General features: G+C 56.9%; 3 protein-coding genes across 3 annotated transcripts; 1 reads left to right on the top strand and 2 right to left on the bottom strand.

Annotated features, from left to right (window-relative positions):
- Positions 1–349: 349 nt before the first annotated feature.
- On the top strand, positions 350–10,338 carry Ube2z (ubiquitin-conjugating enzyme E2Z; the record flags this gene model as incomplete). Its single annotated transcript, XM_005394226.2, is given in 6 exon segments — positions 350–422; positions 3,039–3,226; positions 5,072–5,183; positions 6,662–6,774; positions 7,197–7,287; positions 8,680–10,338. Coding segments are annotated over 6 exon segments (748 nt in total), but the record flags the coding sequence as incomplete, so codon positions are not given.
- Positions 10,339–10,878: 540 nt separating this feature from the next.
- Positions 10,879–20,268, bottom strand: Snf8 (SNF8, ESCRT-II complex subunit). The gene is made up of 8 exons (XM_005394225.1): positions 20,138–20,268; positions 19,753–19,803; positions 17,608–17,746; positions 15,125–15,229; positions 12,666–12,738; positions 12,022–12,163; positions 11,267–11,341; positions 10,879–11,087 (listed from the first exon to the last, which is right to left on the bottom strand). Exons 1-8 carry the CDS (start codon positions 20,189–20,191, stop codon positions 10,950–10,952), a joined length of 777 nt encoding a protein of 258 aa, XP_005394282.1. The 5' UTR covers positions 20,192–20,268; the 3' UTR covers positions 10,879–10,949.
- A 25-nt stretch (positions 20,269–20,293) lies between these two features.
- On the bottom strand, positions 20,294–25,955 carry Gip (gastric inhibitory polypeptide). Its single transcript, XM_005394598.1, has 5 exons — positions 25,870–25,955; positions 25,202–25,342; positions 24,612–24,701; positions 24,203–24,304; positions 20,294–20,555 (listed from the first exon to the last, which is right to left on the bottom strand). Exons 1-5 carry the CDS (start codon positions 25,953–25,955, stop codon positions 20,294–20,296), a joined length of 681 nt encoding a protein of 226 aa, XP_005394655.1.
- Between the last annotated feature and the right edge of the window lie 215 nt (positions 25,956–26,170).

The raw sequence follows: 26,170 nt of genomic DNA, 5'->3' as shown, positions 1-26,170 counted from the left end.
CTTTTTTCGTGGTCACTGAGGCATTTTGCGTTAATCAGCAGTACCTGGGAACCTCGGGGTGGGTGGAAAGAGCTGCCCTGTGGGAGAGAGTGAGAGGGAACAAGCTGTGGCTTCTGGGGGTGCCATCCATGCCCTCAGGATCCCTGAGTTGCTCCTCCCGGCCCTCCCCAAGGAGACAATGCCTCTTTGAGAACAGTTTGCTCTGGCCTGCCTGACAAGCGCTCAGCTGAGATCTCTCAGCAGCAAGGCTGCGGTACCAAGCACGGCTTTCTGGAACCCTGGCCTCGCTGAGGGAAGACAGCTGTCCTGCTCGGACCGTCCCCCTCACTCCCCCTTTGGTGTTGTGCAGGGATATCATGTCCATTTACAAGGAGCCGCCTCCGGGGATGTTCGTGGTCCCCGATACCGTGGACATGACTAAGGTATGGAATTTGAGGGCATTTGGGCGGTTGGGAAATTGGGTCCCAGTGGTTGGAAGAGCCCACATTATTCGGCTCATCTCTCTGCGCATGCGGATGAAGGAATCAAGACCCTCACCAAATAAATAAGTGGCGCACCTAAGGCTACACAGTGAGCTGACATGGAGCCTCGACTGGGGTCTTTTATTAGGGTGCACATCTGTCCTCTTGGCTTAGAAAACCCCAACCCTGAGGTGACAAAGAACAGGCATCCCGTGTGCATAGTGCGGGCAGCCCCCCCCCCCAGTGTGCATAGTGCGGGTAGCCCCGCCCCCCCGCCCGCCCTGGCCCTGCACTGTGACTGCCCAGCTCTTCCTCAGAGGCCGGGCAGGGCCAGCTGGGCCAGGTGGTGGTGGTCACAGGGTCCTGTTAGCATCCATCCTTGCTAGTTGCACTTGCATATCCCGTCAACTCTGAGACCCAGCCCCCTCTCTCCAGAGAGGAAGCACGGCGGTTACTGTCAGGTTTGTTGAGCCGCTGCTCTCTGGAGTGAGTGCCTACTTTTAAGTTTTATTTATTTATTTTTGTGTGTGTACTGTTTAAAACTGATGTTAGAGAGAAATCAGATTTTCTAAGCCTACTGGTGTTAAGGGAAAACTCACAGTTGCAAATTTAAACACCCAGTTTTTATATCAGTGGCAGATCCATTGTTGTTTTTATTTTTGTTTTGAGACGGGCTCTTGCTATGTAGTGCAGGCTGGCCTGGAACTCTCTATTGTAGCCCAAGCTGGCGTCAATCTTCGGGGTAATCCTCCTGCCTCAGCCTCCTGAGTGCTGGGATCGCAGGCGTGTCCCACCACACCTGGCATCTTTGTTGTTCTGAAAGGGCTTCCTTTTGGGTTCACTTATTTTGTTTGTGTGTGTGGATGGAAAGGTTTTCCTCAGCACTTCTTGCCCCCTGTCAGATACTAACATTGAAGCTTGTTCTGAGTCCCAGGGTTAGTCTGTGCCAGTGGAGGGCAGTTAAGTTTGCTCTTCCCAGTAAATGATGGGCCTGGGAGAAAGCTGGGAGGTTGCTGGAACTATAGACTGAGGAGAGGGATGGGAAGGTCTTTCTCCTCTTCCTGTTCAAATTCTGAGCAGACCTAAGTGCTTGGGAGCCTGGGTAGCCAAAATATGCCCGAGTCACCTCAGGTTTTCTTTCACTCGTCAAGAAGAGAAAACATGTTGGGTGAAGTGGCACACACCTGCAGTCCTAGCACTTGGGATGCTGAGGCAGGAGGATGGTGGCAAGTTTGAGGCTAGCCTGGAATGCCTGGTGAGACCCTAAGAGGAAGGAAAGAAAAGAAAAGAAAAACATATTTAGTAATTGGTTCAAGGCTGGGCATGATGGCATAGGCCTGGAATCCTGGCACTTGAGAGGCTGAGGCAGAAGGATCGCTGTGAGCTTGAGGTCAGCTTGAACTGCGTGGAGAATCCCGGTCTCAAAGACATACACAAAAATTCTGGCTTGTGGAAGAAGAGAATTTAGTGTTCTATTTTAAGGAATGCTGGTTTGTGTTTTTGTATTTTTTTATTCCCAAATGAACAGTGATGGGAAAGTTCTGGGGTAATCTAGTGGCCCCAAGTGGACCCTGAGTTTTCCCCATTTCTCTCTGTGTCTTTGACACCACTGGACGCCACCTGCACGTCCACAGTAGGTGTGGTCTTCTGTGGAGAAAGTGAGCAGATACCCCAGGCTTAGGTGGAGCCTCTCCTCCGTCTGCACGGGCCCCACGGCACCACCAGTGCCTCCCTCACTTTCCTCTTCCCCTTTCATTTCACCCCACCTCGCGCACATAAGTGCAGGGTGTAGCTGCAGCGTGTGCATGTTTAACCTGGGCGGCTCCAGACACATACTCAGTAAAAATGTGAACTGGCTTCTTACAATTAAACACTAGCTGAGTGTGGTGGCACGGGCCTGTAACCCTAGCACTTGTGAGGCTGAGGCGGGAGGACTGCTACAAGTTTGAGACCAGCTGGATTACTCTGTGAGACCCTGTCTCAGCAAAACAAATTCCTAAAGTTATGTTTATAGATGTGCATTGCATTTTACATGTGAAGCTCTAGCTATTCGTTGTATGTAACACTGATGAGGGAGGTCCCCCCCAAAATGTTCTGGGGGATTTAAGAGTTACGCAGGTGTGAATTGACTGGATTTAGTTTTCACCGTGGGCTCTAGTGTTAGAACATACCCTGGTTAAGGTGCTGCAGTGGGATTTTTTTTCTTTTTCTTTTTCTTTTTTTCGAGTTCCAGGAATCAAACTCAAGACCTCGTCCTTGGCAGGCAAGCGCTGTGCCGCTGAGCTAAATCCCCAGCCCCTTTTTTTCTTTTTTTTTGAGGCTCTTTCTGTGCAGTTCAAGCTGACCTTGAACTCACTATGTAGGCACTGCCGGCCCTGAACTCACGAGGACCCTCTGCCCGCTCCCAGGTGCTGGGATGACAGAGGTGTGCTAGCATGCCTGGCGTGTGGTGGGATTCTTCACATTCCCAGCCAGTCTGTCTGCAAGAGCGCGGTGTTCGCTGTGGTTGTGCCCCTGAGGATGTGGAGCGCGGACTCCACCTCCCCTCCCAATTTTGAGACGGCTTTTATTTTGCAGATCCATGCATTGATCACAGGCCCCTTTGACACTCCTTACGAAGGGGGCTTCTTCCTGTTCGTGTTTCGGTGTCCGCCTGACTACCCCATTCACCCTCCGCGGGTCAAACTGATGACGACGGGCAATAACACAGTGAGGTTCAACCCCAACTTCTACCGCAATGGCAAGGTCTGCTTGAGTATCCTAGGGTAAGAGGAGCGTCGTCAACAGGTGGGAATGATGCCAGGCCGCCGCCTGCCTCTTCCGCAGCTGAACTCGGGTGCGGGTGCAGAGGATGGGGGGCGCGCTCTGGGTGACACTCACAGTCCCCCCCCCATGTTCCGGCTGCAAGGGTGGGGCTGGCCTGAGGATGCGGTTCTGCCCTCGAGGTCCCGAGCTGCACTTGCAGCGTCTGTCCTTTTTGCGCCTGCCCCAGACCTGTCTTCCTCCTTGGCTGCCCAGGGCCAGCACGCCTTCTCGTGGAGGCCTTGGAGGCCTCGGTGCGGTGACCGTTGTGGTCATCACCTAAGGGAGCAGGGATGCCTGAGACTGGAAAGCCCGCCAGGTCGGAAGCGGGGTCTGTGTGAGAATTCTTCAGCGTTGGCTGAGACCTGGCCTCATGGGGCTCCCGTTCCCCCCACTTCATTGCTTTTGTGGGTTACAGAGGGACAAGGAATGGAGGCGGCCTCAGCACAGTTGGGGCTGTGGGCTGACCTGCCCTGGGGTGGAAGCGAGTTGCAGGTTGATGAGGACCCTGAGCTGGGGACCCTGTTTCCTCCCTGCCCGGCACATCCCTGTGGGAGGAGGAGCTGAACACCCTGGCGCTGGGATTTTGCTAGTTATCTCCAGCCCAGGATTTGGTCGGCAAGGTTGTCTTTTAAAGGAGGTTGTCCTCAAGTCTTGACAGGGTGTGCACCTGCCCTGGGAGAGCGCGTGCGTGTGGCGTGCCTGCGTGCAGGAGGTGCATGTTGCTTTTGTGTGAGATTCGACTGTGAAGGTTGGACGTGTGTTTGCAGCAGGTTCTCACAGGCCAGCAACAAGCTGTTCTGGGCAGACAGCAGGCAGCTCACAGGGGCAAGGACAGCAGTGATGCGGACGTGGCAGAGGCGGGTTGAGGTTTGGTCATGGGGATGACAGGCCGGTGCCCCTGTGCCATCAGCGCACTGTGGGCTTCCCCCGTCCCGCTCGCCCTCTCTGCCTGGGAGGAAGGCCTGGGGCTGGCTGTTGGCCGCATCCCTGACTCCGGGGGGCTGCGGCGAGCAGGAAGCATGGAGGGATCCTGGGGGACGGGTTGGAGGTGCAGAGAATCACTGCTAAAGTCCGTGTTGCCTGCAGTGGCTTGGGCCTCCCTTGTGTGGGGCAGGGCCGAGGCCTGGCCAGCTCTTGGGGACACGCCGGTCCTGGCTGTCAGTTCCCAGCTCCTCTGTCCCTCGTCCCTTCATTGAGCTCAGTGATGTTCTAACGTCCAGACTGCCCCTCTCAATGTGTGGCCGGGCCCGTGGCAGAAACACGTGATCTAGAGTCTCTCTTGGCATTGCAGTTGTTCTCTGTGTATTTTCAAAGACCTAGCCCAGTCCAGAGGTGCCCCTGGCTCTCGTCCTGTCCTGTGGCAGAGTAGTGTGGCCTTTGGGGACCTGACAGTCCTTGGGGTCTGAGACGAACTGGATCCCAACCATTACCCCCCCATACGTGGCCCCTAAGCGGGTAGCTCAGTCACCTGTGTGTGACTGCTGCCCCTCATTGAGTCCCTGCCCGGCCGTAAATCAGTGAGCTGTGTGCGGTGTGCAGAGGTGAGCATTTAGACAACCTTTAGAGCTGTTTTCTTAACCTCTCTCGCTTGTTCGGTCCGGTAACTAGCCCTGATTGCTTGATCTTTTGCCATCCAAGGAATGTCCCTTGCAGATCCCAGAGCCGCCTGCCCCTTTCCTGGCCCTGTACTGCAGGGCTCAGACCTTCATTGGTGGGGCGCAGGGTTGGCCTTCCCAGAGTTCACAGCAGGGCCGCCGCTGGGGCTTCTGCTCCTCTCCACCTCACACGCTCCGCGGTGTCTGCAGGACCTGGACCGGCCCCGCCTGGAGCCCGGCACAGAGCATCTCCTCCGTGCTCATCTCCATCCAGTCGCTGATGACTGAGAACCCCTACCACAACGAGCCCGGCTTCGAGCAGGTGAGCTGGGCTGCCCGGGGCTTCTGCCTGCAGGGATCATGGCAATGCTGCCGAGTGCAGCACTTGGCTTGGATCGTGGGGGGCCCTTGGGGCGAGCATGTCCCTCGTCCCCGTGCTCTGGAGTCAGCGCTGGAGCAGCTGACTGTCAGAGGGCAGCACTGCTGCGGGGGAGCAAGCGAGCATAGGGAGCATGCATTCTTGTGCTGGGCCCACAGAGCTCTGCAGGTGACGTCTCGTCTCAGGCTCACTGTGTGAAGTATCTCTGGTCCCCACTTTCACATGAGGGTTAGAGCCCAAACTTTACTACTGATCCCACAATGCCTTCTTTTTGTTTGTTTGTTTTCTTGAGACAGGCTCTCACTATGCAGTTCAGGCTGGTCTTGAGCTCACTTTGTAGCCCAGGCTGGTCTTGAACTTGCAACAATCTTCCTGCCTCCGCCTCCCAAGTGCTGGGATTACAGACATGCACCACCACGCCTGGCCTGCCTTAAACTATTCAAGAACACAGGGAAAAATTCCAGTGATCTCAAAAAAATAATTTTGGCCAGTGTTGTGGTACACAGTTGCCATTACTGTACTCTGGGAGGCTGAGGCAGGTAGGTCACCAGATTGAACCTAATGCCTCTTGCACACTGGTCAAGTGCTTCACCGCTGAGCCACAGCCCCATTCACCACCACCACCTTTTTGTTTGTTTGTTTTTGTCTCTGAGACAGAGTCTCACGATGTAGTGTAGGCTGGTCTTGAACTCACTTTGTAGCCCAGGCTGGCCTGGACGATCCCTCCTGCCTCAACCTCCCAAGTGCATGTGGGCTCTTGTTTGTTTTATTTTTGTTTCTGTCTTTTGAGATAGACTTGCTGTGTAGGTTAGGCCAGCCTTAAACTTAACAGCGATCCTCTCTTCCTCAGCCTCCTGAGTATCGGAGTCACAGGTGTGTGTCCCCATGTCCAGCCCACCCACAATCATTCTCATGTGGTTATTTCTCACTTAATTCTTGCCTGACTTGGATGTGGTGGCACATGCCTGCTGAGGCAGGAGTTCCAGGCCAGCCTGGGCTACATAGTAGCTTCAAGGGCAGCCCAAATTACACAGCAAAGCCCTGTCTCAAAAAATAAATTCTTGCCAGGTGTGGTGGTTCACACCTGTAATCCCAGCACTTGGGAGGGAGGCTGAGGCAGGAGGATCGTTATAAATAAATAAATTCTTACCTGGTAGGACTTGCCCTTGAGATGCAGAAACATGTGCCATCCTGGTGCTGGCTCCCTGGGCAGGCAGTCTAGACAGGAGGGCACTGCTGTGTGCGGAAGGGGGAGGCAGTCACAGGAGCAGGGGCTCTGCTGTGCACGTGGGTCCGCGGGAGGCTGCGTCCCCTTCCTTCACGGGCTTGGTCCCACACGCTGTACTCGCTCTGCCTCTGCCAGTCACCTTTTCTCTGTCTTCACTTTACGTCTGGACATGGTGGTATCTGTCCCACTGCAGGAGCGACATCCAGGAGACAGCAAAAACTACAATGAATGTATCCGGCACGAGACCATTAGAGTCGCGGTCTGTGACATGATGGAAGGGAAGTGTCCCTGCCCCGAGCCCCTGCGGTGAGTGTCAGGAGGCCCTGGCCTCGTGTTGCCTTGGTGATGTGGGTGGTCCGAGCCTTGGAGGGCCGGTGAAGGGAGGGGTGATGATGGGAGGCTGAGGAGGAGGCAGCTGTGGCTCATACTTTGTGATTGCGCTGGCTGTGGGTTACTCCCCGAAGACGGGGTGCCAGGGGAGCTGTTGGAGGAGGGGCTTGGGTAAGCTGGGGAGCAGGTGGGGCTTGAGCGCATCGGTAGTGGCAGTTGGCATCGAGTGGCACTCTTCTCTGGTCACCCGCAAGGTGGCAGGCGTTTCTCCTTTGTCCCTTTTCCGCCGCAAGCTCGGTGGCAAGAGTATGTGGGCCCAGGCAGTGGCTGTTGAACCTGGTGCTGGGATCGGGTGAAGGAGGCCTGTGCCCCGGCACCCACTGTCTGCTGCTCTCCAGGGGCGTGATGGAGAAGTCCTTCCTGGAGTACTACGACTTCTATGAGGTGGCCTGCAAGGATCGGCTGCATCTCCAAGGCCAGACCATGCAGGTAAGACAGCCGCTGCCCCCTGTGGGACACGTGGGCCCAGACACTGACGCACCTGGGCGTAGTGCAGCGGAGGAGCCCGTGTCCCCGAGGCACTGTGGCCATGCAGAGGGGAGACCTTGCCCAGTTCCCAGCTCTTGGTGTACGGTGGGTACTGGAGTGGAGGCCGAGGCATCTGCTTTCTAAGCTGGAGTTGGTCAGAGGTTTTTCCAAGCCTGAGACACCCGGCCCCTGTAGGAAGCTTAGGTTGAGAGGAGCGAGGTAAAGTCCATCTGGGCCGTAGAGGCTCAGAGAGAGGCGTCCTGAAAGTCCCGTCGCCCCGCTGGGCAGCACCCCTGCTCTGCTCACACAGGGGCTCTTCTTGCCTGCGGAGGCCCCATCCCATCCTGTCCCGTCCCGTCCGTCCTGGTGGTTCCTGTACTGTGTCTCCCTGTGGGGTGCTCAGGTGACTGACCAAGGTCCCTAAGCCTCCCCAGCCCCAGAGAGGGCGCCCATGCCCTCCAGCGCTGCTGCTGAGCTGCAGCTCCCTTGTCCTCTCAAGGACGAAGCCTTGGGGAGCACAGAGGTGCTGTGAGCCTGGGGTGGAGCCCAGCAGGGCTCGCGTGTGGGTGGCCGGGACACTGCCTCCCTTCGGTGTGAAGGAACCACAACCGCGGCGGGCAGGGCAGGGAGCCTCTGAGCAGAGGGAACCGGGGATGGAGGGAAGACTTGGAGACTTGGCAGCTCCAGCGTAAGTGAGGCTCCTGGCAGGTGCCTGCCTCCTGCGGTGCTGCCATGGAGAGGGAGATGAGGGCAGCGCCCATGCCCGGCCCCGGCTGGAGGGAGGGGTGGAAGGCCGTAGGCGGGAGGAGGCCGTGGAGGCCGTGCACACTGCGCCCTCTCTGCGGAAAGCTCTGGCTTGGGTGCTTGGCTCTGCCCTGGGGCCCGAGCCTGGCCTTGAGCATGCCCGGCAGATGCCTGTGAGCATTCTGATCTAGGACAAGGCTGGGGGCCCGGCTGGGGGCCCGGCTCGGAACCCAGAAACCCAGACAGGAGCAGGATGGGTCCCTGGGGAGGGCAGAACTCAGGTCTGCCTGCAGCCCCAGGAAAGCAGTGCCCTTTCGGGTCCCGGCTGAAGGCCGCGGTCCTGTGTTGGGTCTGCAGAGAGTGGTGGAAAAGCCAGACACGTCGATTACCGTCCATCTCCCCGCAGGGGGACACCCACACCTCACAGAACGTCCCCTGGCCCCTTCTGCACACTGGTGTGCTTTCGGGGAGGGCGGACGCAGCTTGGTGTCGCTGGCTGCAGTGTCGGGGGCTGTTGCACTTCGTGCCCTCTGTCTCCGCCCAGAGGGGAGCGACACCAGCCAAGCAGAGCCCCGGCTCCAGGGCTCCTGTACTCCACTTCCTTCCCAGGACCCTTTTGGAGAGAAGCGGGGCCACTTCGACTACCAGTCCCTCCTCATCCGCCTGGGCCTCATCCGCCAGAAAGTGCTGGAGCGGCTGCACAACGAGAACGCCGAAATGGACTCTGACAGCAGCTCGTCGGGCACGGAGACAGACCTGCACGGGAGCCTGCGGGTGTAGACCCTGCGCCCGCCGCCCTCCCCCACGCGGCACCGGCCCCTTCCGCGTGGCGCCATCCCCAGGATCCCGGGGTGTGGGCGGGCTGCTCCCCTCTGACCTTGGCGCCCAAGCCTTGGGGCTGTGTCCCCTGTCAGGGCCCAGGTACCTTCGTGGGAGCCCGCAGGGCCAGGGCCCCGGCAGACCCCACCGCCGACACCTCCATACCTCTCCCAGGCGGCTCCTTAGGGAGAACTGGCTGTGGTGTGCGCAGGGGGCTCTGGGAGATCCGCCGGGGGCTCGGGTGGGTGTCTGGCACGTGAGCAGTCTGGGTGGTTGTCTGTCTCTCTGTCTGTCTGTCTGCGGTCTCCAAGCAGGCTCCAATGCCCGTTCCCCTCCCTCCCCGCCCTCCTCGTTATTCTGGGCCCACATAATTTCTTTTCCGTAATTTATAGTCACTGTTCTAGACAGACCAAAGAGCAGGAACAGTGGCGGGGCCCAGGCTGCTGAGGATGAGCTTTACCGAGCACTGCGCACCTTCCCCCCCCCACGCCCTCTGGGTTCCGCGGGCCCAGGGAACGGACCGGGCCGCGCTCACGGCCCGGAGAAGTCCGAAATACTGTTTGTCCCCGATTGGAGATGCTCGCAAGGCAGCGGCTGTGGGGACTGGAGCCGCCGCACAGTGGCCCTTGCAGGGTGTCCAGGTTGCCAGGGCCTCCCCCTGGGTGGAGCGGGCGACAGCAGTCCTTAGCACATTTTGTTTGGTTCCCATGTCTTTTCACCCAGCCCGTACCCCCTCCTCAGTTCAACCCCAGGGATTTGTGGGGAGTAGGGTCCCCGGTGGCGGGAGGAGGTAGGGCTCGAGACCCCTCCCTTCCCCCAGCTGCTCCATGCCGCCTGCGGCCTGGCTGTGTTGCTTCAGTTGAGCGCAGTGTCCTGTAGCCGGGTGGAAAGGCAGCTCAGGTGCCCAGGGGCGTGGACGCCGGGATCCGCCTTCCTGTTTGTGCTTTTGCAGGTTGAGTTGTTAGGGCTCCGAGGCTGCGACCCGGATGACACGGGGAAGGGGGGGACATTGCGCACCTGCCCTCCTGCTGCTACGAAGTCTCTGCCCTGTGGATCCTGGGCTCCCCAGGGGACGGAGGGACGCGGGACAACATCCCGCCCCGAGGGCTGGAAGTGCCGGGCTGGACGCCTGGGTGGAGTTGGTCTCCACGCGGGACTTGGGACCTGCTTCCGACTCCTTAGTTCCCAGAGCTGGTTGGGCTGGAGAAGTGCCCTGGGTCAGTGGGTCGGTCTGGTGTCGTCTCTTGTTCATCTAAGTGTCCCCATGTTCAAGTGACAATCTTCTCCTTGGCCCGCCATGGGGCAGAGCATGTCTGGCATAGCAGCCCGACTTTTACGCCCTTACCTTGAGTTGAGGAATATATGCACAGGAGTCAGAGATGTCTTTATATCCAACTGTACATAAATGAAGTTTTTTTTCTTTTTGGTGCAATAAAGTTTGTTTTGGCAGAAGGAGGAAGCGCCTGTGGGTGCAGGGGCGGGGGTGAAGGGGACTTGGGGTTTGTGGGACCCGGACCCCGCCCGCTTGGATGTGGAGGTGGGGTCTGAGGGATCCGGGCTGCCCGCTGCTTGGAGGCGGAGAGGCCTCGGCCGCCAGCCAGAAGGTCACCGCCGCAGCCTCCGTGGCTTCCGAAGGTGCCTTCAGGAGCCCAGGGGACCTGGCCTCGCACATGATGAGAGGTTTGAGCGGCAACGGCCGCTTCGGACTCCGCGTCCCCCAAGGTTCCCGTGAGGATGGGGTCTCGGCCTGCGCGGGTGGACGCCCGCCCCGACCCTGGAGACGGCCTGCCTCGCGTCCCACGCGGTCGGCCGAGCTGGTCCCGGCCTGCGGAGGGGGCGGGGCGGGCAGCTGGGGGCCACGAGACCGCGCCTCGCCCGGGGCAGGGCCGGGGACGCCTCGTGCAGCTGCTCGGGATTCCCGACTGGGTGAGCCAGGCTTCCTCCAAAAACCTTCGTGAGGGTACTTTTAAAAAATAAAACATGAGCGAAGAAAGTAAAACTCAAGACTTTATTTCCTAGAAACGAAACCGGGCCCCCGGCCCAGCGGGAGGTCGGCACGGTCACGGCAGGGCCTCGCGGGCCTCCTCGGCCGTGATCTCCTGCGAGTAGAGGTCGGTGAAGAGCGCGGGCAGCCAGTAGCGGGCCTCGCCGGCCGCCTGCAGGTCCAGCCAGGCCAGCCCCTCCTTGAGCAGGTGCTCCTGGGGAGGGACGCGGGGGGTCGTGGGTGGCCCGCGACCCTGCCCACGGAGGCTCTCACGGCGACACTGCCGTGCCACGGAGCTCCACCCCCCGTCGCCCCGGCAGTGGGGACACGGCTCGGCCAGAGGCCCAGAGGCTGCCCGCGGACCGGCCCCGCCCCGGCTGGGTCAGCACCTACCAGCACCTGGCGGGCGCGCTCCGTCTCCCACCTGAGGCTGGCCTGGATCTCACTGACCGTCACGTACCCGTTTTTCTGAAGGAGGGGTGGGGGCTGGGTCAGTCGGGTGCCCAGCGCCACCCGAGGGCAGAACTGTGTCCCCAGGGGAGGAAGAGCCACCACGGGGCCAGGCCTGGGAGGGCACAGGACCAGGCTGTCCGGAGACCCTGCGGAGGGCGAAGGGACGCAGGGGCACAGGCGGGGCGGCGGCACTGCGAGGTCAGGTCGGACTTCCCGGAACCGAAGGCCCGGGCAAGGAGGGCCGCGGTGACCAGGGAAGGGCAGGCGCTCTCCAACACCGCGGGGGACGCGGCCGCCGCCGTGCCGCGCCCCTTCAGTTTTCTTTAGTATCACAGAATTTTAAAAACCGGTGTCTTCCCTGAACACCCGACGGGGTACGCAAAAGATGGTACACGCTTCAAGCGTGCTGAGGAATGAGGGCTGCAAACAAAACTATCTTTTTAGGGGGCTGGGGATTTAGCTCAGCGGCAAAAGCGCCTGCCTGGCAAGCGCAAGGTCGTGAGTTCGGTTCCCGGTACCGGAGAAAAACAAAACTATCTTTTTGGGGGAGGATTTTTTTTTTTTTGAGACAGAGTCTCACTATGTAGTTCAGGCTGGCCTCCAACTCAAGGCGACCTCCCTGCCTCAGCCCCGCTCCTGAGTGCTGGGTCAGACGTGCCTCAAGCACACAACCCGGCTCTCTGACCAGGCCCTACCTCGGCCAGCTGCAGCACCACCGTGTGGTCCATGTTGAGCTCCGCCGGCACAGACTGGATGAGGTAGGTACCGCCCACTGGGATGATGCCAAAGCCCGTGCCCAGTGCCTTGAGCTTCTTGATGGCCCTGATCAGGTCGTCTCTACAGGAGGGACAGCAGTGTGAGGGGCCTGGTGGGTCCGACCCAACAATGACAACACCGCCTCAGCTCTGCCCAAAGCCACCCAGAGACACGACCCAGAGTGCCCAGCAGTTGGGCCACTCCCAGCAAAACGGGCAGGTGCCACCACGCCCAGATTTTTTTATTTTTGAGGCAGTCTTGCTAAATTGCCCAGGCTCAAGCCAGGCGTGGTGGTAGTGCAAGCTTGTAATGCCGGTACTCGGGAGGCTGAGACAGGAGAGTCATTCTAAGTTTGAGACCAGCCTGGGCTACACAGTGCCTGGTCAACCCGAACTACATAGTGAGATACTGTGTCAAACAGACAGGAAAAAAGAGTTGCCCAGACTGGCCTTGAACTTCCAGTCCTCCTGCCTCAGCCTCCTAGAGTGCTGCGATTACAGGCCTGTGCCACCAGGCCTGGCCTGGCCATCTGAGTTTTAAAGATCTCTTTCTTTACTCCAAGGGCTTAGACGGCAAGACCTACTGGCTGACATCCTGCGCGAACCTGCCCCTTCCCTTCAACACCTGCTGGTGCAGCTCCTCCAGAGTTATCAGACCTGTTGGGGAGAGGGACGGAGAGCAGATTAATTTCACGGCTGCAAGCACTTTGTGTTTTTTGTTTGTTTGTTTCAGTACTGAGGATAAAACCCAGGGCCTCCATACTGAGCTACATTCTCGGTGTTGTTTTTTTCTTTTGGTACCAGGAATTGAACTCAGGACCTTGTGCTTGCCAGGCAGGTGCTTGTGCCGCTGAGCTATATCTCCAGCCCTTGAGCTACATTCTCTGTCCTTTTTTTTTTTTTTTTTTTCCTGTTTTGTCTTTTTGAGACAGGGTCTTGCTCTGCGATTCAGGCTGGCCTTGAGCTCACTTTGTAGCCCAGGTTGGTCTCGGACTCACAACAATCCTCCTGCCTCAGCCTCCTGAGTGCATGTGCTACCACACCCGGCATCTCTGTCCTTTTTTTAAAAAGAAAAATTTTACTGTTTTCACTGTTGTCCTTAAGTCCCTCAGTTGCTCAGGCCAGGCTCTGACTTGCACTTCTCCCACTTAGCCCCCAGAGTGGCAGGACTGGAGGGGAGTGCGGGGTGCCCAGCCTGCAACTGCATTAAATAAGGACTCACTGCTTTACCAAAGTCTCCAAGGAGCAGACAGTACTCCAGTTACTAAATTTCACCTGTTTTCTTACCAACCAACTGGGTACAAGCCTGCGAGTTTGGAGCTTGTCAGAACTTCACGAGAGGGAGACACAGGAAAATGTCCTCCTCAAGCTAAGCCAGCATTACCCTGGAAAAGCTATACATACAGAGGTTCTTTTCTTTTTTGAGACAGGGTCTCACTATGTGGTTCACGCTGGCCTTAAACTCAGTTATATCACCCAGACTGGCCTCGAACTCACAGCAATCCTCCTGCCTCAACATCCTGAGTACTGGGATGACCGGCAAGTGCCACCCCTCCAGGTAAAAATGTACTTTTTCCTTAGTACACATTCACAGTCCGTAACGTTCACGGTCCTTGCGTGGAGTGGGAGGGTGGACAGAACACCGCTTAATTCCTTTCTCATCCCCCGTCCCTCCCTCCCTCCCCTCCCGCCCTCTCCAGCTCCCCTTCCCATTTGAGAAACAGCCAGCTCCCTACTTCCTGCCATCTAGCTTTCCATTTGCTCTTTATTTCTAAGTTGGGTCTCTCATACAAGAGAAACTGTGCTATACTGAAGCTTGTGTGCCTGATTTGTTTCTGTTAACATTACGGTCTCAAAGGGCATCCATTTTCCCACAAATGACCAAGTTTACCCTTCATGGCAGAGTAGTGCTCCGCGGTGTGTACATTTGCTTTATCCACTCATTCACTGACGGACAGACAGGCCACTTCCAAGATTGAGCAGTTAGCGTTGTGCTGCCATAAACGTGGGTATGCTGGCTCACTGCAATACGATGTCTTTAACTCTCTTGGCAAGATTTATGGAAGGGGAATAGCTGGGTCAAATGGATTTCTAGTTTTCCTTCTGAGGAATCTCCACAAAGATTTTCATAATGGTTGTACTAGTGTACACTCCCACCACCAGGGTAGGAGAGCTCCTTTTCCCCCACAGTCTTGCCAGCATTTCTGATTATTTGATTTCTCGATGGTGGCCATTCTTTCTAAGATAAAATGGAATCTCAGTGTTGTCTTCATTTGCATCTCTCAATCCCAGCACTCAGGAGGCTGAGGCAGGAGGACTGTGGTTAGTCCGAGACCAGCCTCAGCTACAAAGTGAGTTCAACGCCAGCCTGAACTGCATAGCGAGACCCTGTCTCAAAAAGACAAAGAAAAAAAAATTTGCACCTCTCTAATGGCCAGCGATATTGAACATTTCTTCGTGTATTTATTGGCCATTTATATTTCCTTTTTTTTTTGAAACAAGGTCTCACTATGTAGCCCAGGCTGGCTTTGAACTGTCAGCAATCCTCCTGTCTCAGCTTCCCAAGTGCTGGGATTCCAGGCCTGTGCCACCATGACTGGCTCCTGCCTTTGTTTAAAAAAAATACACACACAACACATTCAGGGTCTCCCTATGTTACCAAGTTACCCAGGCTTGGCTCAAACCTGCAATCCTCCTGCCTCAGTCTCCCAGAATACTGTGCCACCACGCCCAGCCTAGAGTCATGTTTTAGGAGCCTAAAGACTCCATGGTGTCTCCACACCTGGGAAAGGCACGGTAGGCCTGACACTCCGGAGGGGAGAAGGCAAACTCGAGTCCGCCCCACCCCGCTGGAAGGAGTGGGGCTGATGGAGCCTCCTAGCCGGAGTCGGCCGGGAGATGCTCAGGTAGCAGAAACAGCACCTCAATTCGATTGTGTGCTGCAAACAGGAACTGCAAGAAATAGAAATAAAACCCCAACCCCTGCTATCTGCAGGCACGGGGGAGAAAGGGCGCTCCCAGGGCGGCTGCCGGCTGGGCTCACCTCCATTGCGGTGCCGCAGGGCCAGGCACACCTCGATGATCTGCACACCCAGCTCGTAGTAGAAGTCGCCCACGCCAAGCATCTCTGACCAGAAGCCTTTTCCAGCTACAAAACAGAAAGCCCACAGCCAGGTCCCTGCTCCCTTTGCGTCCCTTTCATTCCGTCAGCACTGGCTGAAAACATCTCTCCCTCGGGGGGTCCTGTCACCCAGCCCTAAGTCTGGCTCCACTCGCACCACAGGGTCCCTTGACTCTGACTCTTGGGAGCCTGTGCTGAAGAACAGGTTCAGACAGTGGCACAGGATGGACACTGTGCAGGGCCCTTCTGGGGCTGGAGTTACAGCCCAGCTGGAGGGTACTGGCCACCATGCAAGAGGCCCTGTGTTTCATGCCTAGCATGAAGGGAGGTCAGGAAAAGAAAGGAAAAAAAAGCCTAGCATGGTGGCACATGCCTGTAATCCCAGCACTTGGGAGGGGTTAGGCAGGAGGATCACCGCAAGTTCAAGGCCAACCTTATGTAGTCCACGACCAGCCTGAACTGCATAGTGAGACCCTGTCTCAAAAAGACAAAACAAAAGAGGCAATGGGGGACAATATTCAGTATTTCTTCTTCTTTTTGTGGTGCTGGGGTTGGAACCCAGGCCTTACACATACTGGGCAGGTGTTCTGCCACTGAGCTACAGCTCTGGCCCTCTTTTTTTTTTTTTTTTTTTTTTTGAGACAGGCTCCTGCTATGTAGCCCAGGCTGGCCTTGAACTCACAGCAATCCTCCTGCCTCAGCCTTCCGAATGCTGGGATTACAGGCATGTGCCTCCATGAGTGGCTATTTTTTTTTTTTAATTTGTGCTTCTAGGGATTGAACTCAGGGCCTCTGCACTAAACAATATCTCCCCTTTTTATTCTGAGACAGGTCTCACCATGTCCCTAAATTGCCCAGGCAGGGTGTGAACTTTTGATCTTCCTACCTCAGCCTCCCAGTCCTGGCACCGCAAGCGTGTGCCACCATGGCTGGCTGTCCCGAGAACGGGTCTCCCTAAATTGCCTGGGCTGGCCTCAGGCTTGTGATCGCCTCTCGCAGCCTGCTGAGCAGTGGGGACTGTAGAGGGGTGTACCATACCCACTGGCAACACTCTATTCAGTGAAAAAATGCAGGTTGGAAAGCAGTCAGTGCAGCATGCTTCCAACCACATACAGGGCCTCAGAGTATCAGCCACGGGTCTACACAGATTTACCACTGCTCCTCATATCACAGGGGAATTGTATCACAATGCATCCACCATAAACTGAAAAATTATGTAAATGCATATAAAGAGCCAGGCGTCACTGGGCATGGTGGTGCCTATACTCCCAGTACTGGAAGGCTGAGGCAGGAGGATCACCGTGAGTCTGAGGTTAGGCAGGGCTACACAGTGAGATCCTGTCTCAAAAAGAAAAGCAACAGTAACAAAAGCCAGGCAAAGTGGCGCATGCCTGTAATTCCAGCACGTGACTGCTGCCGACAGAGGCTGAGGCAGGAGGATCATTGTGAGTTCAAGACCAGCCTGGGCTACAAAGTGAGCTCAAGGCCAGCCTGAACTACATAGTGAGACCCTGTCTCAAAAAGACAAACAACAACAACAACAACAAAGCAGCCAAGTATGGTGGTGCAAGCCTGTCATTTCAGTGCTTGGGAGGCTGAGGCAGGAAGATCTCAGTGAGTTCGAGGCCTGCCTGGGCTACAGCTGAGACCTTGTCTCAACAAACAAAAAATAAAATAAAAATGCATTTATACACCTATTCTATAGAATGTCACAGATTAGCCACAGTCCGCTACAAGGCATGGGTGACCCTGTGACTGAGCTGCAGCTGCCTGTCACAAGAGAAAAATCATAGTACGGAAAAAATGGATATTGAAAATTCAAGCATGGGTTGTAGTGAATGCCATTTGCGGTCTGTCACTGTTTTCTGTCTTGGAGACAGGTTCTTGCCATGTTGCTGGAGGTGGCCTGGAACACACCATCCTCCTGCTTCAGCCTTCTAAGGAAGAGAAAACAGAGGCCTGCGCCGCTGCACCCAGCTGCCCGCTGCTTTTGCAGCACTGCAAGGTGGAGCGGGTCTGTGTGTCTCCAGCCGTCGGCAGCAGTCACGTCGGGAATGACAGCACCGGGCCGGGAGACCGGCTTGTCCGCCTGCGCACCGCACTTCGTTGACTGACTGCATAACCACGTACTACTTTCATCAATGCTAAGGGCAAGAGCAGGTACAGCGGCGCACACCTGTAATCCAGGTGCTGAGAAGCCTAGGCAGAGGATCCTGTCTCAAAGTAGAACCAGAAAGGACTGGGGACGTAGCTCAGTGCTAAGAGCTGACCTGAGTCCACCCCTGTACGGCACTGTCAGCATTCACGTTGGGACCAGCTGTCCCCTGGGATAACAGCCTTGGACCCCCCACACTGGCCGGGCAGACACAAAGAGGAGGACACAGGCCCCATGGACAACACCTTACAGGCCAGGGGGTCCACCCCGATGGTGGCGCACATGTCCTGGAACTGCACGCGGAACGCAGGGTTCTTCCGGATCTCCTGCTTGTGCTTGCTGGCGAACTCCTCCAGGTTGGCCTTGAACATGTCCAGCTGCTTTGACATCTAGGGGACGGGGAGCAAGGGAGTCAGGGCTGGCCCGAGGGACAGAAGCCCAGGGCAAGAAAGGCTGATCCTCAGGAGACCATTCCGCTGCCTCCGGTCCCTTCTGATCTGTCTCTGCCTCTTCCCACCAGGCTGTGCCCAGCAGGAAGGACATGCTGTTCTGTCTCCTCCATTCTGAAATTGGCAGTTTTTCATGCAGCCCTGTTCTAAAGGGCTTCAAATAATTACATGCACATTTAGTCTGCTGCTTCTTTTCTTTTTCCCAGAAAAACTTTTTTTCGATAGAACTGGGAGCTGGGCATGGTAGAACATGCCTGTACTACCATCCCAACACTCAGTAGGCCGAGGCACGATGATCTCCTGGAGTTTGAGTCTGCATGGAGGCTACTGCAATCTTACATCAAACACTGGTTTTTATTTCGCTTTGTTCTGTTTAAGACAAGGATCCTGCTAAATTGCTCAGACCAGATCAAACTTGCAATCCTCCCTCCTCGCCTCCCAAAGTGTCCAGAGTGTACCTGCCATTACAGGTGTATGCCACTGCGCCTAGCTCAGAAACCACTCCCAGCCAGGTACGGTGATGCCTACTTGTAAACCCAGCACTCTGGGAGGCTGAGGCAGGAGGATCACAAATTCAAGCAACGCCTGGGCAACTGAGTGACTTAGCAAGCTCTGCCTCAATATAAAAAACAAAAAGGATGTAGCTCAGTGCCAAGGCCCTGGGTTCAATCCCCAGGATTACCAAAAGAAAAAAGAAAAAAAAAAATCCCTTGGGGCTGGGGATGTTGAGGAAGTAGAGGAAGTAGTTCAGTGGCAGAACACTCGGCTGGCACGCACAAGGCCCTGGGCCCATGCCAAGCATAAAAAACAACTCCCTTGCCTTAACGTGTTCAAACAGGTCCATCACTTACTATGGCATAAGTCTTCCCAATACAATGCTATTCTCAAAGAAGCAGCAGTGTTTTTTTGAGAATTTATTTATTGGGGTACTAGGGATTAAACTCAGGACCTTTGCACTGAGCTACATCTAGTTCCCCCTGCCCCTTTTTGGAGACAGGGTCTTGTTGAACTGCCCAGGCTGGGCTCAGACCTGTAATCCTGCTGGACAATATGGTGCACCCCTGTAATTCCAGTACTCAGGAGGCTGAGGCAGGTGGCTTTTCATGAGATTGTGGCCAGCCTAGGCTAAGTAGTGAGTTCAAGGCCAGTCCAAACTGCATAGCAATACCCTGTGTCAAACACCCCCCAAAATTAAAAAATAATAAACTTGCAATCTTCCTGCCTCAGCCCCTCAGTGCTAGGGTTACAGGTGTGTGTCACCATGCCTGGCTCATCTCTAATTTACGATGACAGGACTGAGATGTAAAGGAACCAGCTGGGTGTGGTGGTGCACGCCTGTAATCTCAGCACTCAGGAGGCTGAGGCAGGAGGATTGTTGGGAGTTCAAGACCAGCCTGGGTTACAAAGTGAGCACAAGGCCAGTTTGAAATGCATAGCGAGACTCTGTCTCAAAAAGAAAAAAAAAAAAAAATAGTAAAGGAACCAGAAAAGGTTGGGGATGTAGCCCCGCGTTAGCACTTTTGCATGTGCCAGCCTCTGAGTTCAATCCCCAGCACGACATAAGAAAACAAAAGCCAGGAGGGAAAGGGAGGGAAAAACAGATGTGTCCCGGATCTTTTTTTTTTTTTTTTTTGTCTTTCTGAGACAGGGTCTCGCTTTGCAGTTCAGGCTGGCCTTGAGCTCACTTTGTAGCCCAGGCTGGCCTCGAACTCCCAACGATCTTCCTGCCTCAGCCTCCTGAGTGCTGGAATTACAGGCGTGCGCCACCACGGCCGGCTACCAGGATCTTACGAGCGTGTAATCACTTAAAGATGCCAGCTAATAGTAGCGTCGCCTAAAAGGGTGCAGCTTCCCCAAAATCGGGATTTGGCAGACCCCACATCTTTAGTTTAATCTACACAATCTCGTTTACACTGAAGGCGTCCCGACAGCCCTGTGTCACTCACCTGGGTCAGCTGGTCCTCGGCCAGGACGGTGCCCCGCTCCTTATACTTGGCCTGCGGACAGAGACTCGCGTGAGTGACGGCGGGCGCTGGGGGTCCCCGCTCGTGCGCGCACGGCTGACGTGAGCAAGGGGAACGCGTCTCCTAAGTTTCCTTTCTCTGCGCAAGGCAGGACGGGGTGAGGGACACGACGTGTCTCCGGTCACGTTCGGGAAGAGCGGTGAAGGGCGCAGGGCCCGGGGCTGCCGCCACTCCGACCACCGGGGGCCGGGCACGCTGCCCGCGCCCCGAAGCCCGCGTCAGGCTCTGCCCGGAGGCGAGCGAGGACGCAGAACTCGGCTGCAGTCTCCGTCTCGCAGCCAGGGGGCGCGGCCGGCGGCGCCCTCACCTCGGCAAGTTTCTTTTTGGCGATAGCGCCAGCTCCCACCCCGCGACGGTGCATCCCTGCCCCGGGCCCGCGGGCCGCCCCGCCGCCGGGAGCCCGACTCGCCGCGGGTTCCCAACCCGGAAGTCCGGGCGACGCGTCATCAGCGCGCGCCGGAAGTCACGCGTCGCGCTTCCTTTCGCTGATTGAGGCGCTCAATGGCGCGGCCTTTCCCTGGTGGTCAAGATGTGCGAACCCCGGGTGGCGCCGAAGCTGCGCGACAGAGATGCGATCCCGGCCCTCGTTGCCTGGCCTCGAGACGCGGATCCTCGCCGCTCTCGTGCGGCAACGCTCATCCAGCCCACATTGGTGCTTCGGGCCAGATGGCCAGATGCACCCCGACCGCCTAGAGCCAGCCAGGCCCGTGCTGACCATCGAAGTCCTATACAGAGCAAAAGCCATGGTTGCCCCCTTAACACATTCTAGTCTTTTTGGTTTTTGAAGTTGGGTCTCTCGGTGTAGTTCAGAGTGGTTTTGAACTATCTCAAATTTGTGGCGATCCTCCTGCCTCAGCCTCCCGAGTGCTGGGATTACAGGGGTAGGCCACCACGCCCGGCTTTATTGGAGCCTTTTAAGCACATTGTCATGCACACTAACCTCCGATTGACCAATCCACCACTTTGCGCAGACCAAACTGGCCCCAATCAAAAGAAAAAAAATTACAGGGGCTGGGGATTTAGCTCAGCGGCACAGCGCCTGCCTGGCAAGAGCAAGGTCGTGAGTTCGGTTCCCGGTACCAGAAAACAAACAAACAAACAAAAGAAAAAAATTACAGAAATCTTAACTGGTTTATTTTCAATTCTAGAGTTGGGCAACTCTTCATCCCATAAAGCACAGGAACTGTTGATGGCACCAGGCCAGGGACAATCCTGAGCCTTGATGGTCACACTAACAGAGGTCAGGTGACAGGCAAGATGTTCTGTATACAGCAGGAGCAGAAAACAGATTGGTCGTTTCAGTCCTTGTAAACTGAGGACAGAGAGACAGAGTAATAGGCAGATAACAGGTTAACATCAGATTATTTCAGGCTACCTTTTAATGTTGAACATTAAGGGAGGGGGAGCTTTGTTATCACCCCAACAGAAACTGGCCTGTTTGGGAATATCCCTCTAATCCTAGTATCCTGAAAGGTCAAATGAGCAGTTTAGTTTGCTGGGTGTGGTGGCGCACACCTGTGGTCCCAGGTGTGACCTTGGGAGGCTGAGGCAGGAGGATCACTGTGAGTTTGAGGCCAGCCTCGGCTATATAGGGAGACCCTGTCTCAGAAAAACAAAGAGAGCTTAGTGTCAGCTTGATGATGTGGCATTTCATGGTGACTCCCATTTAATTTTTAGCGTGGTGTCGGGGCTGGGGATTTAGCTCAGCGGCACAACGCCTGCCTGGCAAGCACAAGGTCATGAGTTTGATTCCCGGTACCGGAAAAAAACAAAAAAATAATTTTTAGCGTGGTGTGTTGGGGTCTAGTGCAGGAATTGAGGTCCAAACCGTGGCCTTTGTAATTTCCATCACTCATTCAGAAAGGTACTGACTTCAAGGTCTCTCTACACTCTCCTAAACAAATCCAGCCCCAAGGACGCGCACCCTTCCTCCTCGCCCTTGACTCCGGCGCGAGGATGGCAGATTGAATTGGCAGGCCCACTCACATGGCTCACAGCTCCCTGCACGCGGCCCCGCCAGCCACACGCGCTCAGACACTCACGGCCCCGTTCAGACACCTTGGTTCCCTTTGGCCTTTCAGACGGAAGTCTGCGGAGCCACTGATGATCTACGGGACAGTTCCTGGCTGGAAGGGGAGAATCTGGTTTGTAGCCCTGCCCAGAGTCGACGGTGTAATTCTCCCTCCGACCACAGCCGTCTCAGATTCCCAGTGGCTCCCAGCTTGATCACAGGGCTCCAGATGAGTCAGCCATGGCGCCAAGGCCTCTGTTGCACTCACCCGGGGGGGCGGGGGACCGCAGACGGCCTCCCTCCCAAGGACTTGCTGCCCTGAGGGAGAGTGCTAACTCCTGCCTGGGCTTTTAATTTCCTACCTCTTGGAGCCAGTGCAGTGCACAGCTAACAGCTATTCTTCTTTGTTTGTTGATTTTTTTTGAGCCAGGCTCTCACTCAAACTTACGATGATGCTCCTGCCTCAGCCTCCCAAGTGCTGGGATAACAGGCGTGCCCCACCACGCCTGGCTAACAGCTATTATTATAGTATTGTATGGGGTTATCATGAGGCCTTCAAGGCGATTATGGGTTTTTAGTTGTTGTTTTATTTTGTCTTTTACTGTTTTAGGGAGAGTTGAACCCAGGACTTTCACACTGAGCTACATTCCCAGCCGTCCTGGGCTTTCATTTTTCTCACTTGAGAGACAGTCACTAAAAGGCTCAGGCTAGCCGAGTGCGGTGGCAGATCTCAGTTGTGTTTGAGCCTAACGGGCTGAACCAGCGGGAGGGCTGGGGGGAGGGGATGGTGGGGGGCGGACGCACACACACACGACTGCGCAGGCGCAAGTGCCCCCCCCACCTCCCCCCCCACCCGCTCAAGGCTCTGTCCCGAGCAGCCCCCTGCGTGGGGCGGGCTTCGGCTGCTGACGATTAAGTGTGGACTTCAGACAGCTGCCCGCTTCCCGGCACCCACCACTGCCACCCTAGTCTGACCTCCACCTTCTAGAATCCAGAGATAGCCTGGGGGCGGCTCTTCCCCTTTCCTTCAACTCCATTCATCTCAGTAGCTCCTCCTGCCTCAGCTTCCTGCGTGCTGCGGTCCTAGCACACCCGGCTCAAAGGTGTACCTTTCCATTGGGAGGGACAAGCACACACAGACACCCACACACAGGCCCGGAGCGAGCTCGCGGAGATTTGTATCAGCTCGGGGTAGACACCGTGATTTATTTCAGCACATTCTTTATTGGCCTGGATTCTCCTGGGGACTCCGGAGGCAGGCGGAAGCGGAGCTGGGCACACGGAGTGCAGAATCCAGCGGGAGCTGGGCGGGAGCCTCACTGAGACCTGGACCGGGGAACAGGGCAGGAAGACACGTTGTCCCCGGGGAGTGGGAGTTAACGCAGGGACAGCCCCACCTTCCCGCTGGTGTCTCCACCTACCTCTTCCCAGGGAGCTGGCCCAGACCCCCGTCCCGGGCACCCGCTAATCGGCTCCCTCTGAACCTCCCCAGAGCCCCCGTATCAAAGTCTAGATGGCAGCCAGACTTGGTGGCGCCCGCCTGTCATGCCAGCACTAGGGAAGGCTGAGGCAGGAGGATCACAAGTTCCAGCCTGGCCTGGGAAACTTGCAACTCTGCCTCAAAAAATAAAAAGAGCTAGAGGTGTAGCTCAGAGTGAAGACTTGCCACTCCGTTGCCAGGGCCACCGAGAAAAATAAACAAATAACAGCCCCCATGTGACCTGGCTTTGATGTGTGTCAGCTTCTGCAGGTTGGAGGGGTGTCCTGCCGCACCTAGCTGGTGACCACGGAACTGGCTGTTGGCCATAGAGCAGGACCCTGTGCCCCCACCTGCAGAGGTCCCCAGGGTCCAGATGGGACGCCAAGACCAGGGATGGGCAGGCAAACAGCGAGGGCAGGGGACAGGAGGTGGAAGGGACGGCAGCTGAGAAGGACCCCAGCACTAAGGACAGCTGCCAACACCCTCACTCCCTTCTCTTATCCAAGCCCTGGGCCACCGTGGCGGCCCACACCTGTCATCCCAGCACTGGGGAGGCTGAGACAGGAGGACTGCTGTGAGTTTAAGGCCAGCTTGGGCTACATAGGGAGACCCTGTCTAAAAAAGGGGGGGAGGGGAGGAAAGAAGGAAGGAGGGAGGTTGAAAGGAAGGAAGGAGGGAGGAAGAAAGACAGGCTGGCCAAGTAATCTGCTTGTGTGTGTCGAGGACAAGGTCTGAGTAAGGCTGGGCGCTGCTTGGGGGTGGGAGGGTTGCCCAGCTCCCCCAGGGCGCGGTCTATCCCCAGCTGACAGAGGGAGAGCCTGGATCCGTGCGGCCCGGAAGCCCAGGCCCTGCTGTGTGCCCGGCGCAGAGCCCTTGCCCACCTGAGGCTGCGCGGCTCCGCCTTCTCCGCCACCCAGGCCAGCAGCTCCTGGGCCAGCAGCTCCTTCACCAGCAGCTCCCTCAGCAGATCCGCACTGGGGGTCCTGGGTGGGGCACAGAGGGGACAGTGCAGGCGCCTGCTGAGCCCAGCCTCCCCCAGGGTACAGATGCAGGGTCTGTGACACCAAGGGGCGGGTGAGAGGGGGTAGCTGCAGCCTCTCGGTTCCCTGTGCTCGCAGACCCTGGGGCCTGGGCTTTTCAGTACAGCCAGAGCCAAAAGGAGAGCAGGGGATGGTCACACACGCCCCTCATCCCAGCACTCAGGAGGCTGAGGCAGGGGGATCACCATGAGTTCCACACAAGCCTGGGCTAAAAGTGAGGTCCTGCTCCTTGCAGGGGCGGGGGTCTCACCTCTGCGGCTCCAAGGGTCCCTGGCTCCCCTGAGATGGTCCAGGCAGCTCTGGGGTGCGGGTGTCCCTCTGGGTGAGGTTATGTCGCCAGCTGAGGAGACAGATCAGGACTGAGGGGGAGGCTGAGATATTGCCCCATCTGGGAACACTTGGATCTTCTGTCACCACGACTCTCAGAGCAAGGACGCCGCCTTCTCCACTCAGCCTTCACCAGTGACCCCTTTTCAGAATGACTGGTTGGCCAGGGGAGGTGCTGCACGCCTGTCATCCCAGCACTCAGGAGGCTGAGGCAGTAGGATCGCTCTGAGCTCAAAGGCAGCCTGGGCTATATAGGGAGACCCTGTCTCAACCTCCCCTCCCCCAAAAGAAAAAAGAAATAAAGATGGACCCAGCCTCGTCCTGCTCCCCACCACCCTGCTGCCCACATGGGGCTTCTGCGCCCAGGCCCTGCGCCCACCCCACCCTTTCCACCCTCTCCCCAGGCAAAGTTGCCCTGGGCGCTGTGCGCGGCACTGCGCAGGCGCAGACTCGGTCTCGCGGGCCTGGCCTGAGGCCAAAGCAGGTGGGACGACGGAGCTGGATGGGACGCACTTGCTCTTGTTGCCCTTCTGGGCCAGCAGCCAGTTCACGAATTCCTGCTGGCGGATCTTGTCCAGGGCGATGCTGTAGTCGCTGATGAACGTCCCCTCCGAGTACCTGCGGCCTCGGGGGCCGCCGGACGGGGCCTGGGGTCTGCGGGAGGAGGGGAGGGAGAGGGGTCAGGACACTGCGCGAATGAGCCTTAAGGAGGAAGCAGAGGTCAGCCCGGGCCGCTCGGGGCCAGGGTCTCGCTCACTGGCGCCCTCTGAGCAGGTGCACGCGCACACGTGCCTGTGCGGGTGTGCACTAGCTTCTGGTTTCTAGGCAGAGAGGGCCCTGGCATCTCACTCATCCCAAAGGACTGAGTCCCACAGGTCCTTGCTTTCTTCCTTTTGCCCTTTCTAATGCATTTCTTTAGCTAATATCCAGAAAGAAAGCCTGTCATCCCAGCACTCAGGAGGCTGAGGCAGGAGGATCTCAGTGAGTTCAAGGCCAGCCTGCATTACATACTGAGACCTTGTCTCAACCCTCCTCTCCACAAAAAAAAGAAGAAAAAGAAAAGTTCTCTACATCGGGCCTCACCATGCCCTGGGGCAGCCACCTGACCTTCCTCCCTACTTCTCCACGGCCTGGCTGCCTGGATTTCTCCCAGCCCCAGCCCCTGCCTCCTCCGCCCCTACCTGGTCTGAGCCTCTCCCTTCTCTCCCAGCCCAGAGGCCATGAACAGCAGCACCAGCAGCAGAGAGCAGGTCTTCACGGCCGCCATTATCCTGGTCCTGACCTGGAAAGAACAGGGCTGCATGAGGGGCGGCCAGGAGGCTGCGAGTTGTTGGAGCCTGGGCCCTGCTGGGTGCCGGGATCAGGCGATTGAAGAGGCCCGGGCAGCACCTCCAGGAAGGTGGGCGTGCGGGCAACAGAGGCAGTGACTAGAAGGGACGTGGACCTGCTTTGTGCTGCTTTTTTCTTTCTTTGAGACAGTCT

The sequence above is a fragment of the Chinchilla lanigera genome, unplaced genomic scaffold, assembly GCF_000276665.1.
Source record: "Chinchilla lanigera isolate Chin_1 unplaced genomic scaffold, ChiLan1.0 scaffold00050, whole genome shotgun sequence".
Taxonomy (NCBI): domain Eukaryota; kingdom Metazoa; phylum Chordata; class Mammalia; order Rodentia; family Chinchillidae; genus Chinchilla; species Chinchilla lanigera.
The sequence above is the reverse complement of the archived record's forward strand: the minus strand, read 5'-3'. Positions and strand labels throughout refer to the sequence as shown.